The following is a 25,331-nucleotide window of genomic DNA, read 5'->3' on the forward strand; positions in this document are numbered from 1 at the left end:
CTTTTGAATACAGCCAAATAACCAATGGGAATCTTTACCAGGTGTGGAAAATACAGCAATTTTTTCATGTTTTTCTTGTGCATGGCTTTGTTCTTTTTATAACCACACAGTACACGGGCACACAGACATACAGCACAAGCAAACGCTTGAAAATACCCACAGACAGACATAAATCAGAGGGGCAACATCACATCCTGCCTTCTGTATCTTCTAAATTTTGACACCACGTAAATCTGGTCTTTCCTTCATAGAACATCCAGCAGTTAATTGCTAAGACACCTGGGAAATAGGTGGTTTCCTAGAGGGGAACAGATGCTGATATAGAATACATACACATATATTTGAAGATCTGGAAGTCAGAGGAATAAATGGTGCAGGGGGAAAAATAACAGAGTAAAGTACTAGAACAGGCTGAGAGCTCTCTGCCTTCTCAAAATACCAACCCCTCTCTCCAAAGGTGTGGGGTACCCAAGACCACCCTGTTGGGCTTTAAGAGCTTTTTATTTTTTTTTAAATAGCAGCATACAAGTTTAGTAGCATCCTTCAGTAGCTTTTCCTTCCACACCTAAGATATTTTCCAGAAGATACTCTCTCAGTAGTTTCCTGACACTGATAAGAGAGCAGACAAGAAAGAGGCAATAAGGAGGCAGTTATGTTAATATTTTAATCTGTACATATACCATTTTCCAAACTGTTACATTTTATTTAAATTAATGTTTTCTTGAAAAATATTCATTTATGTTTTCAAAACTTTTTTATAAAGGCAAAAATAAATCATTATTTTGGCAAAAGGTTTTGAAGTTGATACTGGCAGTATTGAGGTAAAATAGATTGCATTAGTTAAATATATACTTTTAAGAATATTTGAGTATAGTGTTAATATGATATGATTTGTCTCAAAGTCTGCAACACAAAGGTCAATTCCAAGGGGCTTTTTGTGACTACTTGAATACAGAGAATAAACAAGTTAGTGGTTTCACAAAATACTGCATAAGTATTTCTCAGTTTTTTCATCCAGAGCTGAACTCAGCTACTAATCATGTAACATTGGGAAGTTTTTGTATGTCTTGCATTCAATGCATACATAGGGATTTTTGAAGTATAGTTGCAGAAATTAATTTAATCTTACTTTCTCCTTATTTTAACCACCTCACCCTTTGCCCTATGTGTAAGTACAGAAAAGAACTTCAAAGTTTGGCAAAGATAAGCACCAAGTGAACATATATATGAAATTAGCAGGTGCCATATTCCATTAGTTTTGCTGTTTCCAGGATAAATACTAGTCAGTATTACATCACATTGTAACATCTATAGAAGAAAAAAATAGAAGAAAAATATGTATTTACTAGCCAAATTACACATAATAATTTTTTTATTGCTTGCTTCACATATTTTAATTAAAAAACATCTTCTTTCACATCTCAACTTTCAAAAAAATAAAATTTCTTAGCTGTTTCTTATAGAGGGGGCAGCACTACTGTCAAGGGCAACCACACAAATTGTGGATTGGTACCAGCAAATGAATCATCTGGGATAAAAAAAAAAAAAAAAGAAAAAAGGAGATAGAACTGGCTTTTGTTATGGCTTTCTTGGGAAATTTCAGCTATACAGTGGTTATTAATATTTAGAAATTCAAGCTAACAGTTCTTGCAATGGATTACTTAATGGGCAAAAGGGTGGTGATTAACTCTACAAATATATTCAATCTGAAACACCCTTTCACCAAACCTGTCACCCATGTTAGCTCTACCCATACCCTATGAATGTTCCTTCTAGGTTTGTTCAAATTTGAAGGTTTTTTTTTCACAAAACTTTACAGTGTACATCTGAGCCTGAGGGGGAAGTAACAGCATCTTTTAGTATCCATGCAAGAAGTGTCTTTTAAAATTAATTCAGCCCTTGATTTAAAAAAAAAAAATCTAAAAGACATTGTTCTAAAAATACATTGTCAGTATTTTACAGTTTATTAAAAGTGCCGTTTATTCATATAAAAAGTGTGAACTAAACTGAAGTAAATAAAAAATGATCTGCAGTTCTCTTCATTTTTATAGAAAATCCCCCTATCATTCTCTGAATGTCTTTCCAGAAGGTGTCATCAGCCAACAAGTATCTCCATAGAAACCTAGAAAAGAATCTCCTCGGTCTTCCATGTGGTGTCGCAAAGTGGGATTTGCCTTGAGTCTCACATCAGTGTTCACTTACTGCTTTGGCTGGCATGAAGGAAAATAAAACATGGTTAAATACTGAAGGGAGTCAACCAATGCCAAGCAGTAAGAAATTGCTGGAAACATTTTTTTTAAGCCCTTTGCAGTTTGACAAAAGGAAAAATTCATACAGACATGTTAAGCGAACAATCATCTCATGATGCCACTGATGCTCAAGCTCCTGTGTTCTCAGCACATCACAACTACTTTCTTTTTCTGAAGAAAACATAACTTTATATAAATATGTATCTGTAACTGTCTATGTGTATATATTTGTACAGACATGTGCTAGACATTTTTTTAAGTCAGTTTGGAATCACAGAATGGTTGGGGTAGGAAGGGACCTCTGAAGGTCAGCCCAGCCCTCTGCTCGAGTCTCTGGCACTGTACAATTATTTGAGTTACTCAAGCAACCCTCTTTACTGCTTTATCTCTGCTTCATCTTATCTTCTTGTTCAATTTCAGGCAATGAAATTAAGCCAAAGGAAATCTCAAAGGTAAAAATAATTAAAAGGAAAATATGGATGCATAGTAAGTGTCTTAACTAGGGGCAAACTTAGCAGTTGCATACAATATTTACAGCTTTTCTTACTTCCACTTTCAAACAGGGAAAACTCAGCAAATCCTACTGAGAAGAGATACAAATACACGTTTCTTTGTAAGGACAACAAAGTTGAAGTAGCAAAATCACCTAACCAGAGACAAGAGCAATCTTCTGTTAACATGATCCAATGAAAGGCATGAGCAAAGTCAAAGACAACATTGCAGAATTAAAGGGCCAAATTTTCAGCTCACCTTAGCTAAGACTCTGATGCCAGCTCATGTGTAGTATACCAGCCCACAAAGGAAGCCCCTGCTTGTACAAGGGTGCACTTTGGATTCTCTCTTTGTATGCCCTAAGCAGCCACAAGGCTGCTGAAAACCTGGCCCCCTATTACCCAGAGCACAGATGTCTCCTCCCTTCACCACAGCAGTACTCAGGAAGCATCTCACCTGCACAGCAACAGCACTGAAGACTTCATCAGCCCACGTGTTAGCTCATTAGAAGCAATATTTACAAGAATAAAAGGTTTCTGGAAAAGTAGCTGCATGCTTTCATTCAGATGTAATTTTGGTTTAGTAAAGAAGTTAAAATTTAGCAAGCCACAGCACAGGCACGATGGCAAATCAGACATGCCGAGAGCAGTTAGTTCTTACTTGGAAGGTGTTTAAACAAATGTGTAGTGAAATCCATTGCTTAAGGGGGAGTGAGGTGGCTGTGGTACAGAAGGTGAGGGTGCTTTGGGTGGATAGGTCAACTGCTGAGCTAGAAGGGATCACACACAGGAATTAGGCTGAACAATCAAACATTCACATCATAAATGGCATCACCTTAATTTTCTACCACATGAATAGGAAACCTTATTTGCAATGAATGAGGTGCTACACTATTTTAGTCACATGGTAAGCAACATATCTACCTGCTGCTCTTTTCTACTCCTTGCATAAATTAAACAAATAAAGATTCCTATTTGGATGAGAATATGGACAATCAGTCTTAAGATGAAATTTCACTGGAACATTATGAAGGCACACAACACTGACATACACTCATCAGCCCTGCTTTTAAAGCTTTTGAAGCTCAGGTCAAGCACCTGTATTTGCTAATTTGATTTCCAGACTTCATTGAGGCTGTACAGGTTTTCAACATTTCCTTTGTTATATGCCAGTGAGCAGAAACCAAAATAATATGCAGAAAAATAAAGTTTACAAAATTACATATAGATATAACATTTTTCTTAGTGCAGTGCATGATACAGTAAATATATTTACAGCTTATTTTGGAAATACAGGATAAAGAATACAATGATTAAAATTATCCTTGTTTATAAACCAGAGTAATGGTATAGTATTAGAAGACAATAATCATAAAATTGGAGCAAGTGAAACTTGATCTAAAATTCCGCTTTTACATTTTGGAAGGCCAAAGCATGCAACATAGGAAACAACTTCTTAATACTCTTGTATTTGACTTTAATCTTCCAGATTTTATGCATGATTTACACTCAAAAGGTTAATTTTGTATTAGGAACAGAGGAAATTCTAAAATGTTACGGTTAGATATATGTGCAACTTTTCTTAAAAATATTTCTATTTGCAAAATGGGCAAAGTTTAGCTTCACAGTCTTTTTCATAAACAAATCTTTGTAAAACAATCCACATAATTAGTTTGGGATTTTCACATGTGGTTTGCTTCATCATCAAGGAGCATACAACAGTCCATACTTAAAAAATCAAACTATTAAAATAAGAATGTGATGGAATCTGTAACATGAGACCAAATGAGAATGTAAAATCAGCTGTGTGAAGTGTCAAATGCCTTTCTTTTAAAATAGGCCATAACTAAAAAAAAAAATGAACTCTTTTTTAGTTTGTAGATTTTCTGTTAAAACCAAACCACTCTGGTTTGGTGGTTTTTTTGTTGTTTTTGGGGTTTTTTTTTATAATACCATGAAAGGTATATAAATATATATAATTTATATACCACCAAAGGTATTTTGGTTACAGATATCTTAAAAAAATTGATGGATCACACTTTTGAGACAATATAAAAATTAAAATATATAAATAAAAAATCCATTGTAATGAAATGTATTCTCTATTTACTACACAACATTTTAAAAAATCAAACCTATTTCAGTAGTGTACAGTTGCTACAAGTTCAGGCACACCCAGAAGTAACTTAACTGGCCCCAAGAAGACCTCTGAGTAGGGTAGGCACTCTGCTCTTGTTGTACTGACACAGAAGAATAATTTCAAGTACTGGCTGTGTTCATTCCCAGATGTGTGACCTTTTCTCAGCAGAAGCAAGAACTCAAGTGGCAAAATGCTCCACTAGCTCATATGTCATGAAAAGAATTCCCATTCCATAACCAAGGACTGGAGTACCTGTTACAAGGCACTGGTCACTGGAACTGTGGAGAAGTCCTGTTGGAAAACCAATGGCCTGAAGGGCCCCAAGGTTATCCCCAAAATGCTTCCATGATTTTACAATTCTGTTCTTCTGTTTGTTTTGTTTAGCTTTATAATGTCTGGCTTCCTCAGCGAACCATTTTATCCCTGCCAGTCAGTTAAATTACCCACAGAAACTTTCTGAAGTCCCAAGATTCCTATTTTGGAAATGTATTCCACCCCCTCAAAATGCCATTCCCCTCAGGTTCAGCTGGTACTGCATCCCTGAGTGTACAGCCACATTCAATCAACACTGTTACTGCAAATGCATGTTACGCATCCCGATATTGGAATAATCTGTCTTTAATGGGAAGGTCTTAAGGGCTGCTGTGGCAAGAGCCATAAGTTTAAACTGACAACTTTGGATGAGAAATGTGCGTATTTTTTCTCCATCATAGTTGAAGTTCCCATTATTTCCATTCTCCACTGGAACAGTGAATGGCACCAGTTATAAATGGCCAGTCAGACACTTGGGGAAATCGCTGCTGCATGGATTACTGTGTGATACAAATCTCTTGACATTTCTTACTTATTTCAACTGTAAAGCAATCAAGAGTGAAATGATCACTTTTAGCAACATATTGCAAAGGATCTATTAATTTCCAGGTATCAAGCGGAATTCCTGCACAGCTGTCTTGCTCTGACCTCTCATCCTGGTCACCAGACAGAAACATGCCAATCCCTATTTTAACAAGGTCTTTTGCATCCTGTTGTCAAACAGCTCAAGCTGCAAATGATTGTAGCCTCATCTCAATCACTCGACCAGGAAATTTTTCTATTAAAAAAAAAAAATTTTAATCCTATTTTTTGATTTTTTTTTAAGTCACAGATCAATTTACTTTTAAAAAATGAATATATAAATATCTTACTTAATGTAATTATAGAGAATTAAAATGCTATTTTTTTTAGCACTATTAGTTAAAGCAAGTTTCCAAGTTCTGAACTTATTGATCATACTATTATGGCCCCTCTATCCTGTCCACTGGAGGCCAAATACTCAGTGTAAATCATTAGCCCCTCTCCATTTGTTACCTACACACTTTTCACTATTTTGAATATGAATGACTAAAACTTTCTCTTATGCCAGGAGTTCAGCAACAACCCCACACAACTTGAGAAGCTGGTAAGGAATAGCTGTTATTTTGTAAATAACTAAGCATTACCTGCTACCTCCTTGCTCCTCTGAGAGGCTTCAGAAGCCAGAGCATATGAAATGGTAATGATGCGCTCCTGCTCCTGCAGCTGTGAATCTAAATCAATCGAGTTGTGTTTGTCCTGGGCAACAGTAGGCTGCAGATTGTGCATACTGGGGGGAAAGCAAAAAACAACATTAACATTTGCAAACATAAAATCCACCATGCAGATAAGAACAAGCTTGGATTCAGACAGCAGTTTTCAGATCTCATCTATCAAACTCTGTATTTTATTGTGGTTCTTTAAAATAGGGTTGATGTTGTATGCAAATGCCTATGGCACACAAGGAAAAATGACACAGCCACCACATATTCAGTCACAATTTCTGCATAGCCTTAAAAACATCTGAAAGTCCTTTTTTAGAAACATGCTTAATGTGCTTAAATGAAAGCACTACGAAAGTGCCATGTATTTGAAGCTGTTAGTAAAATTCCTTGCTAATGCTCAGAGGAAAAGGAAAAACATGGTGGTCCTCAGGCTGCACCAAATCCAAAGAGAGAGCAGGTACCTGACATATGAAATTCTGGAAAGTGAATATTTCAGCTGACTCTGTGTTAGCTGTAACTAGACAAAAGTGTTGTTTCACAACTCCAGCTCTGGCCACAACAGAATCTTGCTCTCAAGCTGACTTTTTTTCTGCCTTTGGCCAGACTTGTGCTTTTCCTTCCTCCTCACACTCATTTACAAGTTGTTTGGGAAGGACTCGCTACTGCTTTACGACTCTCTAAACAAGAAAATGGACATACACAAAATGCATCACTATGTCTTCTACCTTGCTTTAAAAAGCAGCTCTAAGTATACCACATAAATTCTGAGTGCATTTTCTCAAAGCTACAAGTTACATTCAGGTAACAGAAATAAAGATTATTGTATGATGTTACTTCTCAATGAGCCTCTAGTTAAGATTTGGGAAAAACCCTAAAACCTAACCTTGATTTAGTAAGAATATTCTTTATCTTTTCTGCTTTACGCTGCCTTGCCGCCAGTTCTTCTGTAGAAAGAGGCTCTTCTGGCTCCAGTTCAACATAACGTTCTGGAATTACAACCTTCTCAGGTTTTGACAACTGTAGAAAGAAAGCAAGCATCAAGTTCTCAATAACAAAGACTTAAAAGAAATAGAGACAAATCCTCCTCAATGGGAGAACACAGTCAAAAGAATAAAGAACAGATTTTCACAGTCAGTACATGTACCTGATGCCAAACACTTCTCCTGGATATCTAGCTGATGCCCTTTCAACAGTGTTCCCTCTGATTCTTTTTACTTCAGAAGACAGATTGAACAAATATTTAAAGGAATAACAAGAAATCAGAATCAACAGAAAACCTTTCTTCAGCTCAGGCTTAGAGCCCAAAGTAGGACACTGTCTAAAGCTCTTACAGTAGAAAGAAGCAACCAGTATGAGACTGACTGGACAACCTGAGATATCCATGTCATGATATTTGTGTCACGTCAGCCAGAACTTCCTGCATCTGAAAGGAAACATCACTGAAGGTGTTAACCTAGGGTGTCATTCTTTTGAGACTGGATAATCTTCTGTGAGCAGCAGAGGGAAAAAAGGCAAACAGAAATACACTACACTGTGAGATTGTAACAACACAGTGCATAAATTAATTCTGTAGACTGAAAATTTTAATAAGATTGCACGAAAGCTAGAAACAATTTTTTGCTAGGATAAATTACTTCTTAGGAAATTTTCACTCCATCCAATGAAAATACAGTTTACAAACTTTGAAAATTAATTCTTATCATACAGAACAGACTGCTTTTGCAAACAAAAATAGAGGATGTGTGAATAAAAGGAAATCAAGTAAAGGAAAACTACTTTTTTCCCTTCTTATCAGAATTTTGTTGAAACACTCATGAGACGATGAGTTTTCAAAATTTAAAGTTTTCAATTAAAATAATCCTAAACTTTTTCACCACTGACCTTAGTTCACACTCATTCAATGGATTATGTAAAGTGGCCTGACCTAACCCCCAGTACTTAGGCTGAGTAATTCACAGGAAATCTCATGCCAAGAGCACATACTGGCACACTCAACCATATTAAAGTCACAGCCTCAACTTTTTATACTTCCTTCTCAGGAAGCCAATGCTTCCAGAAAAGTCCTCATTGTTCTACTACATTTCCCTACTTTTGAATCCAATTCCTCTCTGGAGGTCTAGATATAGACATATGTACACTTTTTAAAAATGTATATCTCTATCTCCATAATGTATCTAACCTACATTAGCTCATCCTATCACTTCCCGAATAACAAACCCATTAATCATTACAACAGCAGATAGATTTCCTTAAAGATACAACTGAGTATATTTCCTTCTGAGGCACAGAGGTACCTCCAACACAGACATGCCTGCCAGGTGAAGAGAATGGCCACATGAAATGGAAAAGGACAAGGCCAGGCTGGATGGAGCTCTGGTTCAGTGGAAGGTGTCCCTGCCCATGGCAGAGGGTTGGAATTAGATACCTTTAAGGTCCCTTCCAACACAAATCTATGATTATAACCTGGTAAACTGAGAAAGAAGCTTTACACTCAGAGCTTCAGACCTGCTTCAGTTAGTCTGAAGCAGGACAGAAATGCCTAGGAGCAAAAATGTCTCCTATCCAAGGCTTAAAGGAAGTACGAAATGAGACCCATAGCCCCAGAGGCTTTCTGGAAAATAAAAATTAATAGCAGAGCGCAACAAGGAAAGGCAGGAGAACAGAAGTTATTTTCTGTTTCTGAAGTTTACAGAAGCACTGTATTTTCTGTAAAAATTATACAGATATTAACTGAAAGAAACATTTGTTCATAGAGTTCAACAGATAACAACTCACAGAGTAAACCGTTTACAAATATCTCTGTCTGTAAAATGATACTCTGCCAACAGCTTCCAGAAGACTACAGATATTTACTAATCTAATTATCATTAATAATTTTCCTGGTTTGCCATCTCCCATGGCATTTTAACACAGCACAAGGTACCCCCTGAAGCCTTTCCGCTTGCTGTGTTCCCTCCTTCCCACCAGATGGCTCAATCGCATTTCAAACTGACATCTCGGTTACTCGAGCTGAGGAAAGACCTCGTGCCCAGAACACTGATCAAGTCATTCCAAAAGCTGACAGAAACATGTTTTCTGTCCAAGCCCAAATAAAGCTGTGCTTCCTCTTCTCTATCATCATTTGCCAGTCTACGTGAAAAGTAGTAAGGTAGCTCTGGGGAACTAACTTTTTTCTTCATTCCTGTTTCTCATTTTTAAATACTCATCATGTTGTCTTCCTGTCTTTCTTTTTTTTCCAATTTATAGAACTTTCCCTAACTTAATCACTCTTTCCTTTATAAAGCCTGAGATATATAAAAGAGATTTCAAAGAGTAGAGCCAACTTTTCAATTTCTTCTTTCCACTAAAACACAATACAAAAACAAACCTTCCAAAGGTACCAGGTCATAAATTTTCAGTACTCAAAAGACTCCTTTTAGTTGTAACTTCCAGGTAACTTTCAAAAGAAAAGATGAGAATTCACTGTCTAAAGCTTAGAAAGGTTAATATTTTGGGACAGAGAATAGGAGGCAAAAGATTTTGAGTGTTACCTCTCTGCTGATATCTAAATCATAGTCTTGAGGCTCCAAGTCTGTCTCTGTCACTGCTACTGGCTGAACTTTTAACCATTCATTTTCATCCTTGTCTTCTCCACGAATTGCCCTCTCAAGTAACTGCAAATCAAATTCTTGCTCTCGTTTCCACTGGTAATAGATACAAAACAATTAACAGCATTCAACCACCATACTGTCAAAGTCACCATATAGCAATGTACATTACTACTGCTGCAAATGCTACACTGCTGAAAAAATCAGTGGGGCAAACCCCGAAAGTGACAACGGAAAGAAAAGAAAACTGCATTTCCTGCATTTCTTTCCCATATGGGTGGGAATTTTGATGTCTAGCCCTGCTGTGAGGAATTCAGAGTATTATTTAATTTTACATGTTTAGCAGTATTAGATTCTAAGAAATTTATTAATCTCAATTTTACATTTGCTGATTATCATGGAACCAGCTACACATGGAACACTACCTTTGGAAGCATAGGTGTCACTACTAGCAAGCCTATAGACTGACAGAGTAGTTCTTGGCATTGTAAAGAGGCAGTCTGTGTGGTTCTGAGTCACTACACAGTGCAGGTTGAGAATCACAACTTGAAAATTTTATGTATCTTTTTAGAATAATACCCACTGTTTAAAGCTGATAATACTTTGTGTATTAGCATTAACTTGTCTTGAATTAAAAAAACTTTTATTTTTTAATTTAAGACTTTTAAGTTCTTCGGACTTTACTAAAAACAGAGTCTAGCAACCTCTAAAAGTCTTCCACACAGTCTTTAAAAGGCAAATATTTAGCAATAAAAATCAGAACTATTAAATATTTATTGATCTTTAAATTCAGCATATTTAAACTAAGCTGCAAAATGTAGAGTACCTAAAATCACTGCACACTTGTCCCTTCACAATTAGACACAATACAGTTACATATAAACTCTCATTAAGGACACTACCAATACCTTTTTGTTCAAAAAATTAAGTTCAGATGTAGCATCATTCCGTACAGTAGATCTGAGCAACTTTACCATACATGATATTAAAAGCAGTAGGAAAAAGAAGGGAAGAAAACAACAACAGCGAGATTATCTCCTCAAGGTTTTGAGGGAATCAATAAGAAAATATGCCTATTTTATGTTTCTTAAAAATATCTCCAGTGTTTCTGGTATGAATCTTTGGCTTGTTTTGGATGAAGTTTGAACTGCATGTGAAGTCCTTAGAATTCATTATGTCACTTGCATTAATAAATCTAATTGAAACCTATTCATGCACAAGCTCTCAGTATTCACTCAGAAGATAAGTATCTTCCATGTATATTAAAAAGTTAAGTAGGTAAAAGGCAATTATATCTCGAAAAATTAAAACCTTACAGAATTCAACAGAGAAAAAGAACATTTTCTCATATGAGTACTCCAAACTCATCCTTCTACTCATATTCGAACCAGGCCTGATTGATATAGTATATTTTAAATACATAGTATCAATTTAAATATGTTGTTATATATTGGGTAAGAAAAACATCAAACCATTCTTACGAAGCAGCACTTTTATTGGCTTTGATGTTGCAACTCTTACATTAAAAAGGCATTGTATATAACAAATGAATTCATGAACTGTGATCAATACTTAAAATGCCATCCTACACTTGAGAGCTGACCAATTAAAAATTAGAATTACACATACAACGTATGTTTAAAGCAAATGTTACACAATGAGCAGCACTTCAATTATACATTTAACTGTTTGCCATTGTGGCTTCTAAATAATTGTAATGCTGGAAGTAATTGTGCTATCAAACATGCTTTTGCATATCAAAGCCCTATAGATACAAGAGATGATCTCTACAAAACACTACTAGGGCTGAAAAACTGTATTTTAATTCTTTACAGCAAGAAAAAGACCAAGATGGGACCCCAATTTATAAATAAAGTGTTTGCCACAAATGTTAATAACAAGTGTTATGAAAATGTTTCAATTCGACTTGTGTATGTTACGTGAGTCAGAAAACATAAGAAGCTCAGATTTATTTCTTCCAATTAAAGTATGAAAGCAACAGTGGTACTATCATACTACAATTCCCAAACATTATGCACTGTCTTTAAAAAATGTGTGATTGCAAAACAGAAGACAAAACAGATGAATGTCTCCAAGCAGTGCACTCGTATTTACTGGGAAAGTAAATACAAATAACTGGCTGCAAATTAGTGCTACAGAACAGTGGGAATGAAAAGCTGAATATTATAAGGTTTTTTTAATGTCAGCAATTGACACACATGTACTAAATACAATTAAGCCTGGTAAAAATTGAGTAGTCCAGTTAGAAATTTTAAAGTAACTACAAAATTCTGCAAATTAAAAACAAGCAAACAGGGAAAAAAAAATTAAAAAAAAAGGCATTAGGTATGATGAGTGACAAATTTAAAAGCAAGAGATCTTGTGCAATGAATTAGGTAAAACAATATGATCATTCTAAAGCTCTAGTGGACCAAACAAAAAATAAATTAAAAGACCATAGCATAAGTGCAATTACAGTACAATCCTGGTTTAGCACCAAGTGAGCAACTGGGTAACTTCACCAATTAGAATTGCTTTGGTTAGTATCCAAAATGTATCATTATAAACTCCACAGCATTTACTCTCAGAAAGCAACAAAAATACTTTTCTTCAGCACCCTAAATTTGAGCCTTATTAGAATATTCTACATATTGAGATTTAAAGAAGAATTTGTATAAATTAAAATAGATTAGCTCTCACATATATTCCTCATCAGCATAATTAGATTTTAAAACCAATTATCCATTTATCATCTTTTTTAAAAAGAACAAACACCTCCTTGGCCTGATATTACCACTGACTATCTTGCAGGCTAATTTATGAATTAAAAGGAAAAAATACCCATTGTGAGAAAGAACATTCTAAAAGGCCCATTCCATTATGAAGCAGTTTTAAAACTGTACAAGCTTCTGACACTTTCTAAATACAATTCCAAGGGAATTTCCAAGGAAAAAAAAATCATGGCTCTGAAATCATCCCAATAGACTGGCATCTCCTCTCATCACTAACCTCTGACCAACTTACCTGCTGAACCTGCTACATTTACCTTAACTGCAAGGAAAAAATATTATCTATTCCTCACACTCTGAACTCATTTGATACCACAGAACACTAATTTAATTGGACGAGAAGCATCACACACGCTCAAGTGAAAGTGCTTGCCAGGGGGAAAAAAAAAAGAATAAATCCAAAGGTATTTTTAGTTTAGTCCTTTTAAGGCATATCTAACATACTGAGCCTACGTCTGCAGACACGGGCCTGATGAAAGACCGAGATGAAACAGGCTGCCTTTCTCCTTGGCTAAGAGTTCTCTTGCGTTCCCGCACTAATGCCTTCTGATGTCTCTTCATTCTTTCTAGCTGCTCCTCTGCACTCATCTTGCCTCTTTGGTGGTCTCCAGAGTATAAACGTTCCAAGGCACTCTTTGGTCTCTCCTGGAGAAGTCACAAGGCACACAAAACACATGCTGTAATTAATACTTTATAAGAAGTATACAAAAAAAAAAATTAATTCCTTCTCCTGTATCATTACTAAATTTTATTCTATTAACTTTGCATTTCTTTGCATATTTCAACTCTGTATTTCGTATTAGTAGTGCTGATTTTTGGTTCTAAACCTTGTTTTATAGATCTTGAAATGCAGTAAGTTGTTTGCCTGTTTTCCAGTTCATTTACAAAAGTGAAGAACTGGAAATTTCGTTAGATCACAGCTCTTGGTCCTCTCCCAGGCTACTGCAATCCCACTTCCTGCTACACAAAATATACTCTGGGCTTAACTATTTCAAGCAGTTCACACATTTGCCTTCAGAAGTTTATTTAAAACTTACCTTGGACCTATCCCTTCGAAGTGTTGCAAACGATGAAATGGTAGATGACTGGTGCAATCTGGAAGTTGATCCAGACAAACCTTTATAAGGAAAAAGAGAATGCCTTAAATCAAATGACAGACAAAATAAGACAAGTATCAGTTAGTTGTTTTTTTATTTTATTATACTGTTGCTGTGGCACTCTGGTCACTATCTGAGCATACATTTTGCAATTCAGAAGATAAGAGGCATGAAATTTCATTTCTGCCAAACAATGTATTTCAGGTCACTACTGATCAAAATTCAGAAAATTTATAATAATTTAGAATCTTACATTAAATAAGGGATAGGTTGAACTCAGCTGTACAAGAGTAGACAGACTGTACAAATAATCACATCTACTAAGAAAATAAATCCTAAACACTCACAGTTAGAAATGAAGAAATAAAGAAGCGAACAGCTAAGAAATTATTTGCTTTTGGCTCAAATATCATCTCCATCCTCATCTCCAAATAGTTACAGGATCATAGCACAGTGGAGATGGAGTGTCAATGTAATATAATGCAATGTCTGGGGCACTATATTCATATACTTTATCAGTTACACTTTAATGGCAATATAGGTGTTTTTAAAATACTTGGAGTCTGCAAAATATAGCACAGAAATTGTCAGGAAAAGTAACTCTGAATGTAGAGACATTCTAATAGCCAATTCCATTATTTGCCATGGGCTTTTTAAGCCTTATATATTAAGTTGCTTTGCCAAAGGCTGATTGATTGTAATGGTACCATTAAAATGCACACAATCTCTAAACTTCCACTGGATAGTTAATTTAAAAACAGTGATCTCATGATAAAGATCATCTCCAGGAAATGCTACAAGAGAAAAGCTCCTATATAGACAGTATTGTTAAAGATCAACTCCATAAATTCCTAGCTTACCACGGGTAGGTAATGTCTGGTATCCACTGTCAGGGCTTATTAAAACGCTGGAAGGGTGGCTGAGGTCACCCCCTAACATTGCTAGTTCTGGTTCACTCATGTATGAACGCAGTTCCACCTATACAGAAAAATACTCATCAGCTCAAGTGAAATCACAAGACAGCAAGTTTTAATACTGCTAAAACAAATCCTAAAGCTTTGTTTCTGGATTGCTGCATCTCTCTTTGCCATTATTATACACCATAGATTATTATTATTATTATGTCATTATTATCTCTCTGTCATTCTATATCATGATTACTTTTTTAAAGGTCCATATATTTTTCAACAACAATAATATATTTTATTCAAGGTTCCCATATCTTTAAAGTGTGAGTGTACAGGTTTGTGAGTGCTCACCCTGTGATCTCCATTTACATACTGGCCGAGCTCTCTGTCTCTCTTTCTCTCGTCTGACTGACGTTTCAGGCCACGCACTGAGGTGTGTCTGATGACAGTGGCTTCTCTTGGGAGGGGTGGGACAGCTGGTGGCTGATCCTCAGGACTGTACAGCTGAGGGAGAGGAGGTCTGGGCGGTGCTTCATCTTCCTGGGAACAGGAAAGCACAGGGATTTGGCAAAGAGCATGAAAACAGTCTGGCATGAACTGTAAAATAAAGGTCAGTGCATTGTATGTATTATTTGTGACTGCTTCAGCCTGCTCTCCTATGTCCACACCAGAAGCTTGAGGCTTTAAAGCCCAAGCAAGACCCAAGAAATCAACCACAAAGCATTTCCATGGAAGGCTCTGACTATTACTATGTTCTAAACCAGTCTGTGGCCACTGTAGAATAGGCTAAACATGCATTGTGCTGCAAATGCTCCTGCTCAATTCCAACACAAGCACCCAAAGTACCTCCCCTCTTGTGCCTCCACACTGTGGGCACTTCCCAACCATGACACTTCCACCGCTCCTGACAGAAGGGAAATGGAAACGCTGCTGCATGAATCTCAAGAGCAGTACTTACAACCTTTGGCTTGAGCTTGACTGGTGACTGAAGAGGTGGCTCGATTTTTTTCAGCTGCTGTGCTTGCTGCTGTGTCCTGGTCTGGAAATAAGGCTGTGGGTACAGCCTAACCTCCAGAGGGGATTTAACTGGGCTGCGCGGAGGGCTCTGTGGGACTGAAAGTTTGCTCTCCACAGTAGCAAGGGAAGCTGGTAAGGAAGGCACTGAAGACTGAGAAAATGAAGGCACTGTTTTTCTCTCTAGGGGAGAAACAGACAAAAACATTTCTTGATGAGGATCCAGCAAGTCTTTCAGGCCAAAAATAAAACCACATAGTTCAGTATCATCCCATAAAACTCCTGGTGGAGTGCAGTGGGAGCAAAGGAAGGAAAAGCCTGGGAGTCATATGAAATCAGTCCAGAAGCTGCATCTGGCCCCATGCCACAGATTCCTTAAGTTGCTTACAGATCTAGACCATCTCAGAACTATTTAATCTCTGTATGTAAAAGGTGAGGAAAGATACTTTAAATATAAAGTAAATTTTGCAGTAGGCATTAAGAGTCTCTTGCTAACCCAGTGCATTAGAGGTTCTGTCTTTGAAACATAATAAAGCCACTGCAAAGCAGACCACACACACTTTCCCTTCCTCTCTTCCAGAGTTGATGTGCCCGACAAACACCTGCCTGAACAGGGAGGGGAAAGGCAACTGCAGCAAGGGCAGCTGGGCTGCATACAAGGGAGAAAAATAAAAACAATAAACCCAGAGAAAAAACATGGAGAAAAGCTCCTGAACAGGATGCAGAACAGATACTACATTGGTAAGGGCCTGGCATGTGACAGAAACCCCTCCTGCAACTTGAAGAATTTAGCCTATTATTGTTATTGTTGTTCCCTTTTTTAAATGTCTTGTTACATTTTAGCACCATTGGGTATGTAAAAACAAACAACAAAAAAAACCCCTGTCACCTCAAGCAAAGAAACACCAAGTTAATGCACTCAACCAATAGCATAATTAACTGATTTTCTGCAGCAGATCAAACTTCCAGATTATCTGCACAGACCCAAATACTCAGATGCACTGGTATATTTTTTTTTCATCATGTTCTCCTTACCTGGATTCTTTATAGAGTCTACTATGGTTTTGTAGTTTGCTTTATTTGCACTCAAGCCAGCTGTAACATCTTCAATTCTCCACAAGTCTTTTTGTATTTGTGTTTTCTCCTGTTAGTAGAAAAAGAAAAATCAATTATACCTCAGTTTTAATTTATTATGGGCCTTTCCTTCTTTTGATACCACCAAACCAAACTACTATTTCAGAACTTATATGAAAACTTACAAATTAGTTAAATAATTATTTTAAAATAAAATTATTCTAAATTTAAAAAAAAAAAATTAAAAAATAAAATTATTTTAAAATAAAAATTTAAAAGACAAAACACCAACAAAACCTTGTCCATAAAAATTTTTAGAGCATTTTCTGACTCTTGGAAGACTTCCTATAGAAGACAGGGGAAAAGAGACAAGTCTATATTTTTCTAGAATATTGTTCAGATTACAAAAACATTGTTCAAAACACCATGAGCTTCCAGAACCTTTTAATTAACTTTGTTAATTAAATAATCTTAAATAATCTTAAATCCCATACCTATCAAACTTAAGACCGCTAAAGCAGCCTTACAAAACATCTTAATAGATTTATGGGAAATATCCAGTATTAAAAAAGCAAAAAAAAAAACCTCAGAATTGCTGACAATTTTATTTTCTGCTTATATTTGAGTTGTTAGGCCTACTGGCGATGATGTATTACAGGTTAAAACAATACATTGCTGCTGCTCCAGGACATGGTCTCATCTTGCATCCCATTTGCCTTACTAAGGCTTTCCAGGAGGAAAGAAAGAAAGCGAGGCTTTGTCTAAAGACTGGACTTGGCCCTGTGCATTTCATAGCCTGGCTTCTGAAGCCACCATTCCAGTCATTCCAATCATCTTAAATAGCTGCTGACATCTAATTAATTAAAACATGGTAATACCAATTTCAAAAATTTTTATCAAGAATAAACTCAGTAAAACCAATACCATTAAAGAAAGCGAAGGCAGTGAAACACTTAAGTTAAGAATTGCTTACAAACTGCTCAAGAATGCCAGAAATTCATCACTTGCCATGAGCTTCAAAATAGCTACTAATTAATCCTATAAGGCTGAGGGTGGGAAAAATAGTTCACTAAAAGCTGTTACACCTCATAGAGCTAAGGAAGGCATATAAATTGCTTTCCACTTTCTGTCTTAAATCAGGAAATATGTTCAGCCAGGTTACAGATCAGCAAACAGGATGCCAAGAACACAAACATTTAAATGATGGAGAATGTTATTTGCCTGTAGTAAACTCACTCGATAGATAGGACATGTTTTGAAAGATTGTCAGGACACAAACTATAAATTTGCACATTTCATTTAATTTTTCTGAGATTAATCATACTACAAGGAACCAAATGATGGATTTACAATAATCAAGCCTCAGAACCAGTGAAGATAACACTACGTTGCACTGAAAATCCTGCTTCTGAAACCACTCAGAAAACGTTTGATTAGCAGTGCAGAAAAGCCAGATCTTTTAATATTATTTCTCCCCATTACTTAAATATTGATGTGAAGAGAATATTTTAGATCTAAAATGGACCTGGGCAGAATGATAAGCAGATGAATTGATTTTAAAATTATGAAAGCCAAGATTGCTGTTTACAGAGGGGTATAAATATATTTCATTGGCAAGCATGTAAAGGTAACTTGGAGAAAAAATTTTATTTCTCTAACTTCCTTCAAACAGAAACATAATTTAGAATGATACAAAACCAGAGGAGAAACACTTACCACCTTAGAAGTTATCACTGATAAAATAACCCATCTCAACACGCCCAGATCCTCCCCAACCCTTAAGAAAAATACAGTTGAAGCTACATTCTAAAAACAAGATTTACTCCGACCAAGCTGCTCAAACATTCAGGTTTTAACCTCTTAATTAATGCTACCGAGAAACAACATCAGCGGTCTCCTACAGCAACTTGAGCCTGCAAATTTACTGAATTTTTAATGATATTCCATGAAGACTACATTTTTTTAAAAATACAGTGTATATTAATATAGTGCTATTGGAAAATGCTAGATAAACAATCTTAAGTCTACATGCCCTTGGGCAGAGATAAAAAAAATTCTATTATGGGTACTTCAAGTGAGACTTCTTTGAAGGAATATAGTTTTTTAGAATAGTCAGTATTTTCTGAAAAAATTGGTTCCCCTTAGAATCTCCAAAATAGGTATTCAGAAACATTTCTTTAAAACTTAGCCAAACATATCTGTGCATACTTCTATGTATGGATATATAAAAGTATACGCACATGCAACTCATAACGTGCTTATGGCTGTGTATTTATAATTAATCACTTATGTGATATGAGATGCTAATCAAACTGAATTAACATTTTTTTTCTATGCAAACCACATTCCCTTCTCTATGTATTGGTGAATCCCAAGCCAATGATCCAGTATTTTAAGCGTGTTTAAAGCCTAACTGGAAATTTTATCTCAAAGTAGCCTAAAAAGGTGTATTTTGTTTAAAGGTGTAATTTGCCTTTGTTACACTAAGCAATTTCATACAATTTTATTCTAATATTCCCCTGGGATTTTTTTCTTTAAAATATATTCTGCAGCTGAGCTCAATTACATATTCTGACTCCAGAAACTGAATCATTCCCCCCCACCCTAAAATGAAAAGTAAATAAGAATGTACTTTGAAGACTGACACAATCAAAAAAGATTTTACGACTCTTGCTTTGATAGAAAACATTTATTCGTCAATAGTGAAAATAAACATGCTTCAAATTATATCTAAATCAGATATTTACTGCAAACAAATTAGCTAAAAAATTTAACTAGTGACCTCTTTTGGTCCAGGATATTTGGAAAACTAGACTAAGATTTGAGAAAAATGTATACACTAACTGTGTTCCTTGTGTTCTGTTCACACAAAGGAAAAAGAATCCTGTATTCCCTGAGAATAAAGTCACCAGTTATACGCAGGTATGTAGAAATAATCTGGTATTCCACATCTGTTTCAGCAAAGAAAATAACTGAGCTTCAAACAAAGCTTCTTTTCAAAATTTGAAACTGAATAATTGATTTAAAACTGAGATGCCTTTCAATTACTAATGGCTGTTAAACACTTATTCCACTTCACAAAACAATCTGCAGAGATGAATCTTCCACAAACAGAAGAACATGACAATGAACAAGTAATGACAATAACAACCAGTGACTGATGCTCTTAGAAATGGATAAAGAAGCCACAATGTCAGATCAAATAAATGGAAGGCTAAAAAGTCCTGCATTCTTATAAATTAAATACGTTACCAATGTCAAGATGTCAGCATGTAATAAAAATGTAATAAAATAATGACAGATTTGCATGGACAGCTTATGAGAAACTACTGCATGTGCTGCAAAACAATGTAGTGGGTTTTTTTCACTGCACAGACATGCTGCTACAGTGCCTGAACTCTGCAAATCAAATTGCATGACAGTTGAGTGCACTGCAAAAATGGCAGAGAAAATTTCTCTTATGAAATGGTAACTTGAAGTTCAGATTAAATCATCCTCTAAGTGTTTACAGCATCTGGAAATGGACTCACCTGGGAAATGGACTCACCTGAGATACCAATGAACTGTTCATCTGCTCCTGTAAGGCTTTTTTCAGTTGGCTCACATCCTTTTCTAATTTCAGGTACTCATTCCAGGCATTTTCCATTTCCTGTTAACAGAAGGAATACTCTAATACAGTGCTAACTTCAAAGCCACTTTCTCCATCCTCTAATTGAGCACCAAAGCATTTTGAAGTTACTGTTGTTCTTTTATAAGAAGTAGTAAAGGATCAGTTTTAGTTTACACTGTTGCTTAGACTGGATTGCACACCTGAAAACACTCCATAGCTTGCACAATCAAGTCAAGAACCTACAGTTAAAACACTCTGGCCAGTTTCCTGACACAAAACCAAATTGGCATATAACAGAATCTCTGCACCAGTACAGCCCTTTATACAGTGACTTGCTATTTATGCCCACAAATACATTTTAAATGCTGACTGTGAAAGTCATATATTTTTGACAGACACAAACTGACTAGATACATGTAAATAATACTGTCATTCTAGTGATCAGACCTTACTATAGGGAAGGTGTTCATGCAATTCGAGAAACAGCCTTACACAGAGCTAGTCTCACATTCATGAAGAGGTAATAATAATAGAGTGAAAACAACATTAAATTACATTTGAATTTTATTAAGTTGTAATATGAACAGTAAATTTTTACTAAAATATCAACAGATTCTCCCAATTCCTTTTACTCTGGAAAAACATCCTGGAATCACATTCATATTTTCAAAAGACTAGCTGAAAGATTTGCAAGTTAAGACCACACTTAACATATAAAGATATTGAAAGAGTTAGGGGGGGTTTGTTTGGTTTTGGGGGAGGGGAGGCATTGAAAAGTAAGTCTGGAGAGACTGTTCAATTTTTTTTTGTCTGGTTTAGTATCCTGTACCTTCACCAAAACTGTTCAGAACAGGTCTTAACTCCCTTATCCAATGACCAATACAGTTTTAGTCTAACTGAGATTTTAATTATGGTTTTCTTGAAGCAACCAAAAACACATACTGTTGAAACTTTGGATATTTCAGCCCGAATGTGTATAAGGTCCTCTTGCAAAAGTCTCTGCTGGTAAGATATTTTTTCTGCATGTTGTGGTTGGTCTTTGTACTGATCCATTTGCCTGTGTAAAACCTCCAAAACAGACTCCAGCTGATCCTAACAAAGGAGATGGGAGTAAGTTTACATCATTTACACAGAAATTTATGCATCAACTTGCAGGAATATGAAAGGTGTTTTCCATGCCCCAAGTCTTCCCTATAAACCAACAGAGGTTAGGACTGGCCTCCTGTTTTGGAGACTCACAAGTAAACAAGAACTTTAAGAACCTTAATTACCTCTTGTACCCAAAATTATCTGATATTTGCTATTAAATCTTCCCATTAAGCAGCCAAAACCGTTGAAAACACAAAGCAGTGAGAGGGGAATTTTTCTGTTTACATGCTGTACAAAAGTTTAATATACAGTTTCACAAAAAATTCCCTTAAGCAGTACAGAACTGTGATAGCCCTACCTCAGCCCAGCATGAGATGCTTGTTTAAGGACAAGTTCACTGCTATGGGTGAAAGAGTCATGTGAGGGTTTAAAATACTGTCTAAAACAAGAAACAGGCCCTATTCATTTAGTCAGAAGTAACATGGAATTAATTTTGCACAGTAGCTCTTCCAAAGGATCCACCTGAACAGTACTTCCATTTTAGGATATCTAGATATATATATATATATTTTTTTTAATTATTATTATTTTTAAGACCGCCTCAGTTTATTGACAGCTATAGCTTACAGGAAGTGAAACAGATGGGTTTAAAATATTCACTTTCAAAAACATGTTTTCTCAGACTGGGTATTCAATCCTAAAATAAAGCCCAATTCTTGTTATCATAGAAGTATATACACACTACATAGCAATCAGCATCCATTAATTCTATTTTTTGTTTAAAATTTCCTATTTTTTTCTTTATTAGATAAAAACTTCTACTTTATTTTATTAAGCCCTTTTTAACCTACTTACTTTATTTTCCTTAAGGGCTCTTATTTTGTCCTCCAAGTCCTGCAGAATTCTGTCCTGCTCACAGAACACGCTTAATTTCACCTGGTAATGAAATCATATACATATATAAGATTTTATAATCATATATAAGATTTTAAAAACCAAGCAGAAAAGTATCTCCTTGTAATATTTCACCCCAAGGAGCATAATAATGATCATGTAACTCTACAACAGAAATAGATAAATCAGTACAAGAGGTGCTGAAGTGGTGTTTGAGACTTACATCAATATCACTTTCTGCAATTTTGACAGGTTTTGTACTTCTTTCTTTCAACGTGTCACGTCCTGTCACCTAAGAGGAGCAGATTTTCAAAATGTAAGGAATTCGTTGCAAACTAAAACCTAATTATGCTTCAGCAGTGAAAAGAAAACTTTTGTTAAATATTCACTTCTATTAGGAAAAAAATAATAAAATTCTGGATACAAGTACTTTCAAATCTGGCTTTAGATTTTGAGAAGTGTTAACAAAAGGGATTACTAGTTATATTAGGCTATTTAGTAACTCTTCCAGCAGCTTGGAATTCTGTACAAAAGAGCACAATCCCACCTGTCTATGGTTACTAAAGTCCTGCAAATTTTCCTGCAAAATCTAGTAGTTCAAACAGCTCTGCTCTAATAGCTTTCTTGAAGCCAAAGGAATTTATTCAAATGCAGGGTTGCAACAATAGCAGCATTCATTAATGACTAAAAATACAACTTTTGTCAAGTGTTTCATTCTACAAAGGACAGTATCTTCCTCAGCACAGGGTAGATTTTACTAAAGACAGACTGCTATAAAAATGCTAAAGTGGAATTAAATGTAATTAATCTATTTTGATGTGGCTGTCACATACCAAATCTCTCATTCCATAAATCACTGGTTACATATTCCATTTCTTCTCAAATCACGCAGTTTTAGAGTCAGTACCAAAACAATACTCAATTGTACTTCCAACCTTCACATCAACCTCAAAAATAAAGGCATGTCTGTGTCTGTAGAAATGTTTATTATTCCCACACAGGACCCACTTGGTGAATAAATGAGGTTACGAAAAGAGCAATACAATAAAGCTCGTAAATAATACAATTTTTTAAAAGCCTTAAAATCTAAAGATTTAATATAATATCTTTAGAACACTTTTAAAGATTGATTACAGCAAACACTAACTGGCCACAGGACCACCTGGTGATTAGTAGTATTCAAATGCAGCATATTCTTATTCATATACAGGCAAAACTTTATAAAGAAAAATTCACCTCAATATTGCTTTCAGTAATGTAAGAGGAGAGATTTTGATACAAAAGCTGAAGTTGCTGGTTTTTTTTTAGTGAGCTAGAAGAGGCATGAAGAGGCAGTTTGCTTTTTTACCAACTGGCAATCTCCAGATTTGAAGCTACATATTTTACCTATGTAAAGTAAGAGTCACCCACAGGATCATGTTAGCTTTTTAAAAATAATTAAATTTTACTCTAAGCGAGGTAAATATTGTCTTCTCTCCTCCAATGGCAGACTCCATTTAAAGACCTCTCATGTACCTTTGTGTGGTGAAATATTACTTCTCAACCACCAAAATTAGTAGTATTTATTGCCTCTAGAAGTTTTCAATTTTTTTTTCAACAATTATATGTAATATTGAAGAAAAAAACCTGTCTTTCAAAAGTATTAATGAAATTATTTAATTAATAAATCTTATATATATAATTTTAACAATTACTGCATATTTCATTACCTGCAAGCTAAGACAATGCAAAAGCCTTTTTCAAAGCAACAGAATTAACATAAAAACAAGTCTAAAGAATTTGGGGATACTTTAAATTACATAATCAGAACTGCAAGGAATTTGTTAACTATCAAGCAATGAAGATGACAACATAATGCAGATTGAGCATGCTTTCGCATTTTCAAAATTCCACACAGGAGTCACTACTTGACACATTCATTTTCAAAACATGATAAAATGAAACCAAACACTGAGGTCAGCCATAATTTTGCATACAGACTCCAAAAGAGGGGGGGAAAAAGGGAAGTAAAAATAAAATCTTACAGAAAGCACTACTGTGTACCAAAAGACACCTGTAAAAGCCAGAACACTGACTGCTACTTGAAAAAGCGATGGGATGAGCACATTTCAATGCAAGCAGTCTTACATGTATACTGGATAGTAACCCTTGTGCTGAGTTCTTTAGCACTTTGTATATCATGTTGATCAGAGGTCCATTATTTTCTATCTGTTTCAAACAAAAGTTTAGTCACAGCTTGTTACAGACGTCAAGATTTAAAGCCCCAAATCTTGCAACTCAAAACTCCACAAGCAGCAGTGATCACACACTCTCAGGTCACACCTAAGCATTTTGCAGTTAACTGCTCAATCACAATTCCATGCTGAAAAGCTCTATTTTGAAACCTCTAAGATCTTCAGAAATAATGGATTTAGTGAAAAGAAAAAAGCTTAATTCCAGTTCCAAAATGTTCAGTCCTAATTGAAATTGTTTAATCAGGGTGGGTCTAATTCAAAGCACAGTGAAGTCAAAATACTTGAACTAATGGGTTTTCCATCTCCAGTGTCTTAAATGGAAGACATTACATGCATTACCTGGGAATTTGCTCTTACTATAATCTGTATCATTTGCTTCGTTTCATGCTGCACACTCTTCTTTGTTCCTCATATCACAAATCAAAGCATTGCTACATTTAGTGGCAAAACACAAATGTAACCAATACAAGGACACCTGAAGTTTCAAATGGTCTCTTTAATCTTTCAGTGCCTGACCTCAAATTTTACGTTTCTGGACCACAACTGAAAGAAGGTCATTAAGAAATGCCCATTTCAAAAATTTACATCATTCCTTTGGA

General features: G+C 35.6%; 1 protein-coding gene across 6 annotated transcripts in view; it reads right to left on the minus strand.

Moving 5' to 3' along the window:
• Nucleotides 1-650: 650 nt before the first annotated feature.
• PLEKHA7 (pleckstrin homology domain containing A7) overlaps nucleotides 651-25,331 on the minus strand; it is a 145,604-nt gene continuing 120,923 nt past the window's right edge. For 3 of the 6 annotated variants that reach the window (XM_033515371.1, XM_033515369.1, XM_033515374.1), the window contains 16 exons: nucleotides 24,626-24,706; nucleotides 22,722-22,790; nucleotides 22,460-22,540; nucleotides 21,458-21,607; nucleotides 20,453-20,554; nucleotides 16,867-16,975; nucleotides 15,776-16,014; nucleotides 15,169-15,357; nucleotides 14,770-14,887; nucleotides 13,850-13,929; nucleotides 13,257-13,457; nucleotides 9,967-10,119; nucleotides 7,320-7,453; nucleotides 6,359-6,501; nucleotides 3,402-3,510; nucleotides 651-2,210 (listed from right to left, as the gene is read on the minus strand). In XM_033515371.1, the coding sequence (XP_033371262.1) occupies nucleotides 3,413-3,510; nucleotides 6,359-6,501; nucleotides 7,320-7,453; nucleotides 9,967-10,119; nucleotides 13,257-13,457; nucleotides 13,850-13,929; nucleotides 14,770-14,887; nucleotides 15,169-15,357; nucleotides 15,776-16,014; nucleotides 16,867-16,975; nucleotides 20,453-20,554; nucleotides 21,458-21,607; nucleotides 22,460-22,540; nucleotides 22,722-22,790; nucleotides 24,626-24,706 (1,947 nt within the window). In that variant the 3' untranslated portion in view covers nucleotides 651-2,210; nucleotides 3,402-3,412. The remainder of the gene's footprint in view (nucleotides 2,211-3,401; nucleotides 3,511-6,358; nucleotides 6,502-7,319; nucleotides 7,454-9,966; nucleotides 10,120-13,256; nucleotides 13,458-13,849; nucleotides 13,930-14,769; nucleotides 14,888-15,168; nucleotides 15,358-15,775; nucleotides 16,015-16,866; nucleotides 16,976-20,452; nucleotides 20,555-21,457; nucleotides 21,608-22,459; nucleotides 22,541-22,721; nucleotides 22,791-24,625; nucleotides 24,707-25,331) is intronic. The other 3 variants (XM_033515370.1, XM_019006967.2, XM_033515373.1) reach the window with 3 other exon arrangements.

The sequence above is a fragment of the Parus major genome, chromosome 5 (assembly GCF_001522545.3).
Source record: "Parus major isolate Abel chromosome 5, Parus_major1.1, whole genome shotgun sequence".
In the NCBI taxonomy this organism is placed as follows: Eukaryota; Metazoa; Chordata; class Aves; order Passeriformes; family Paridae; genus Parus; species Parus major.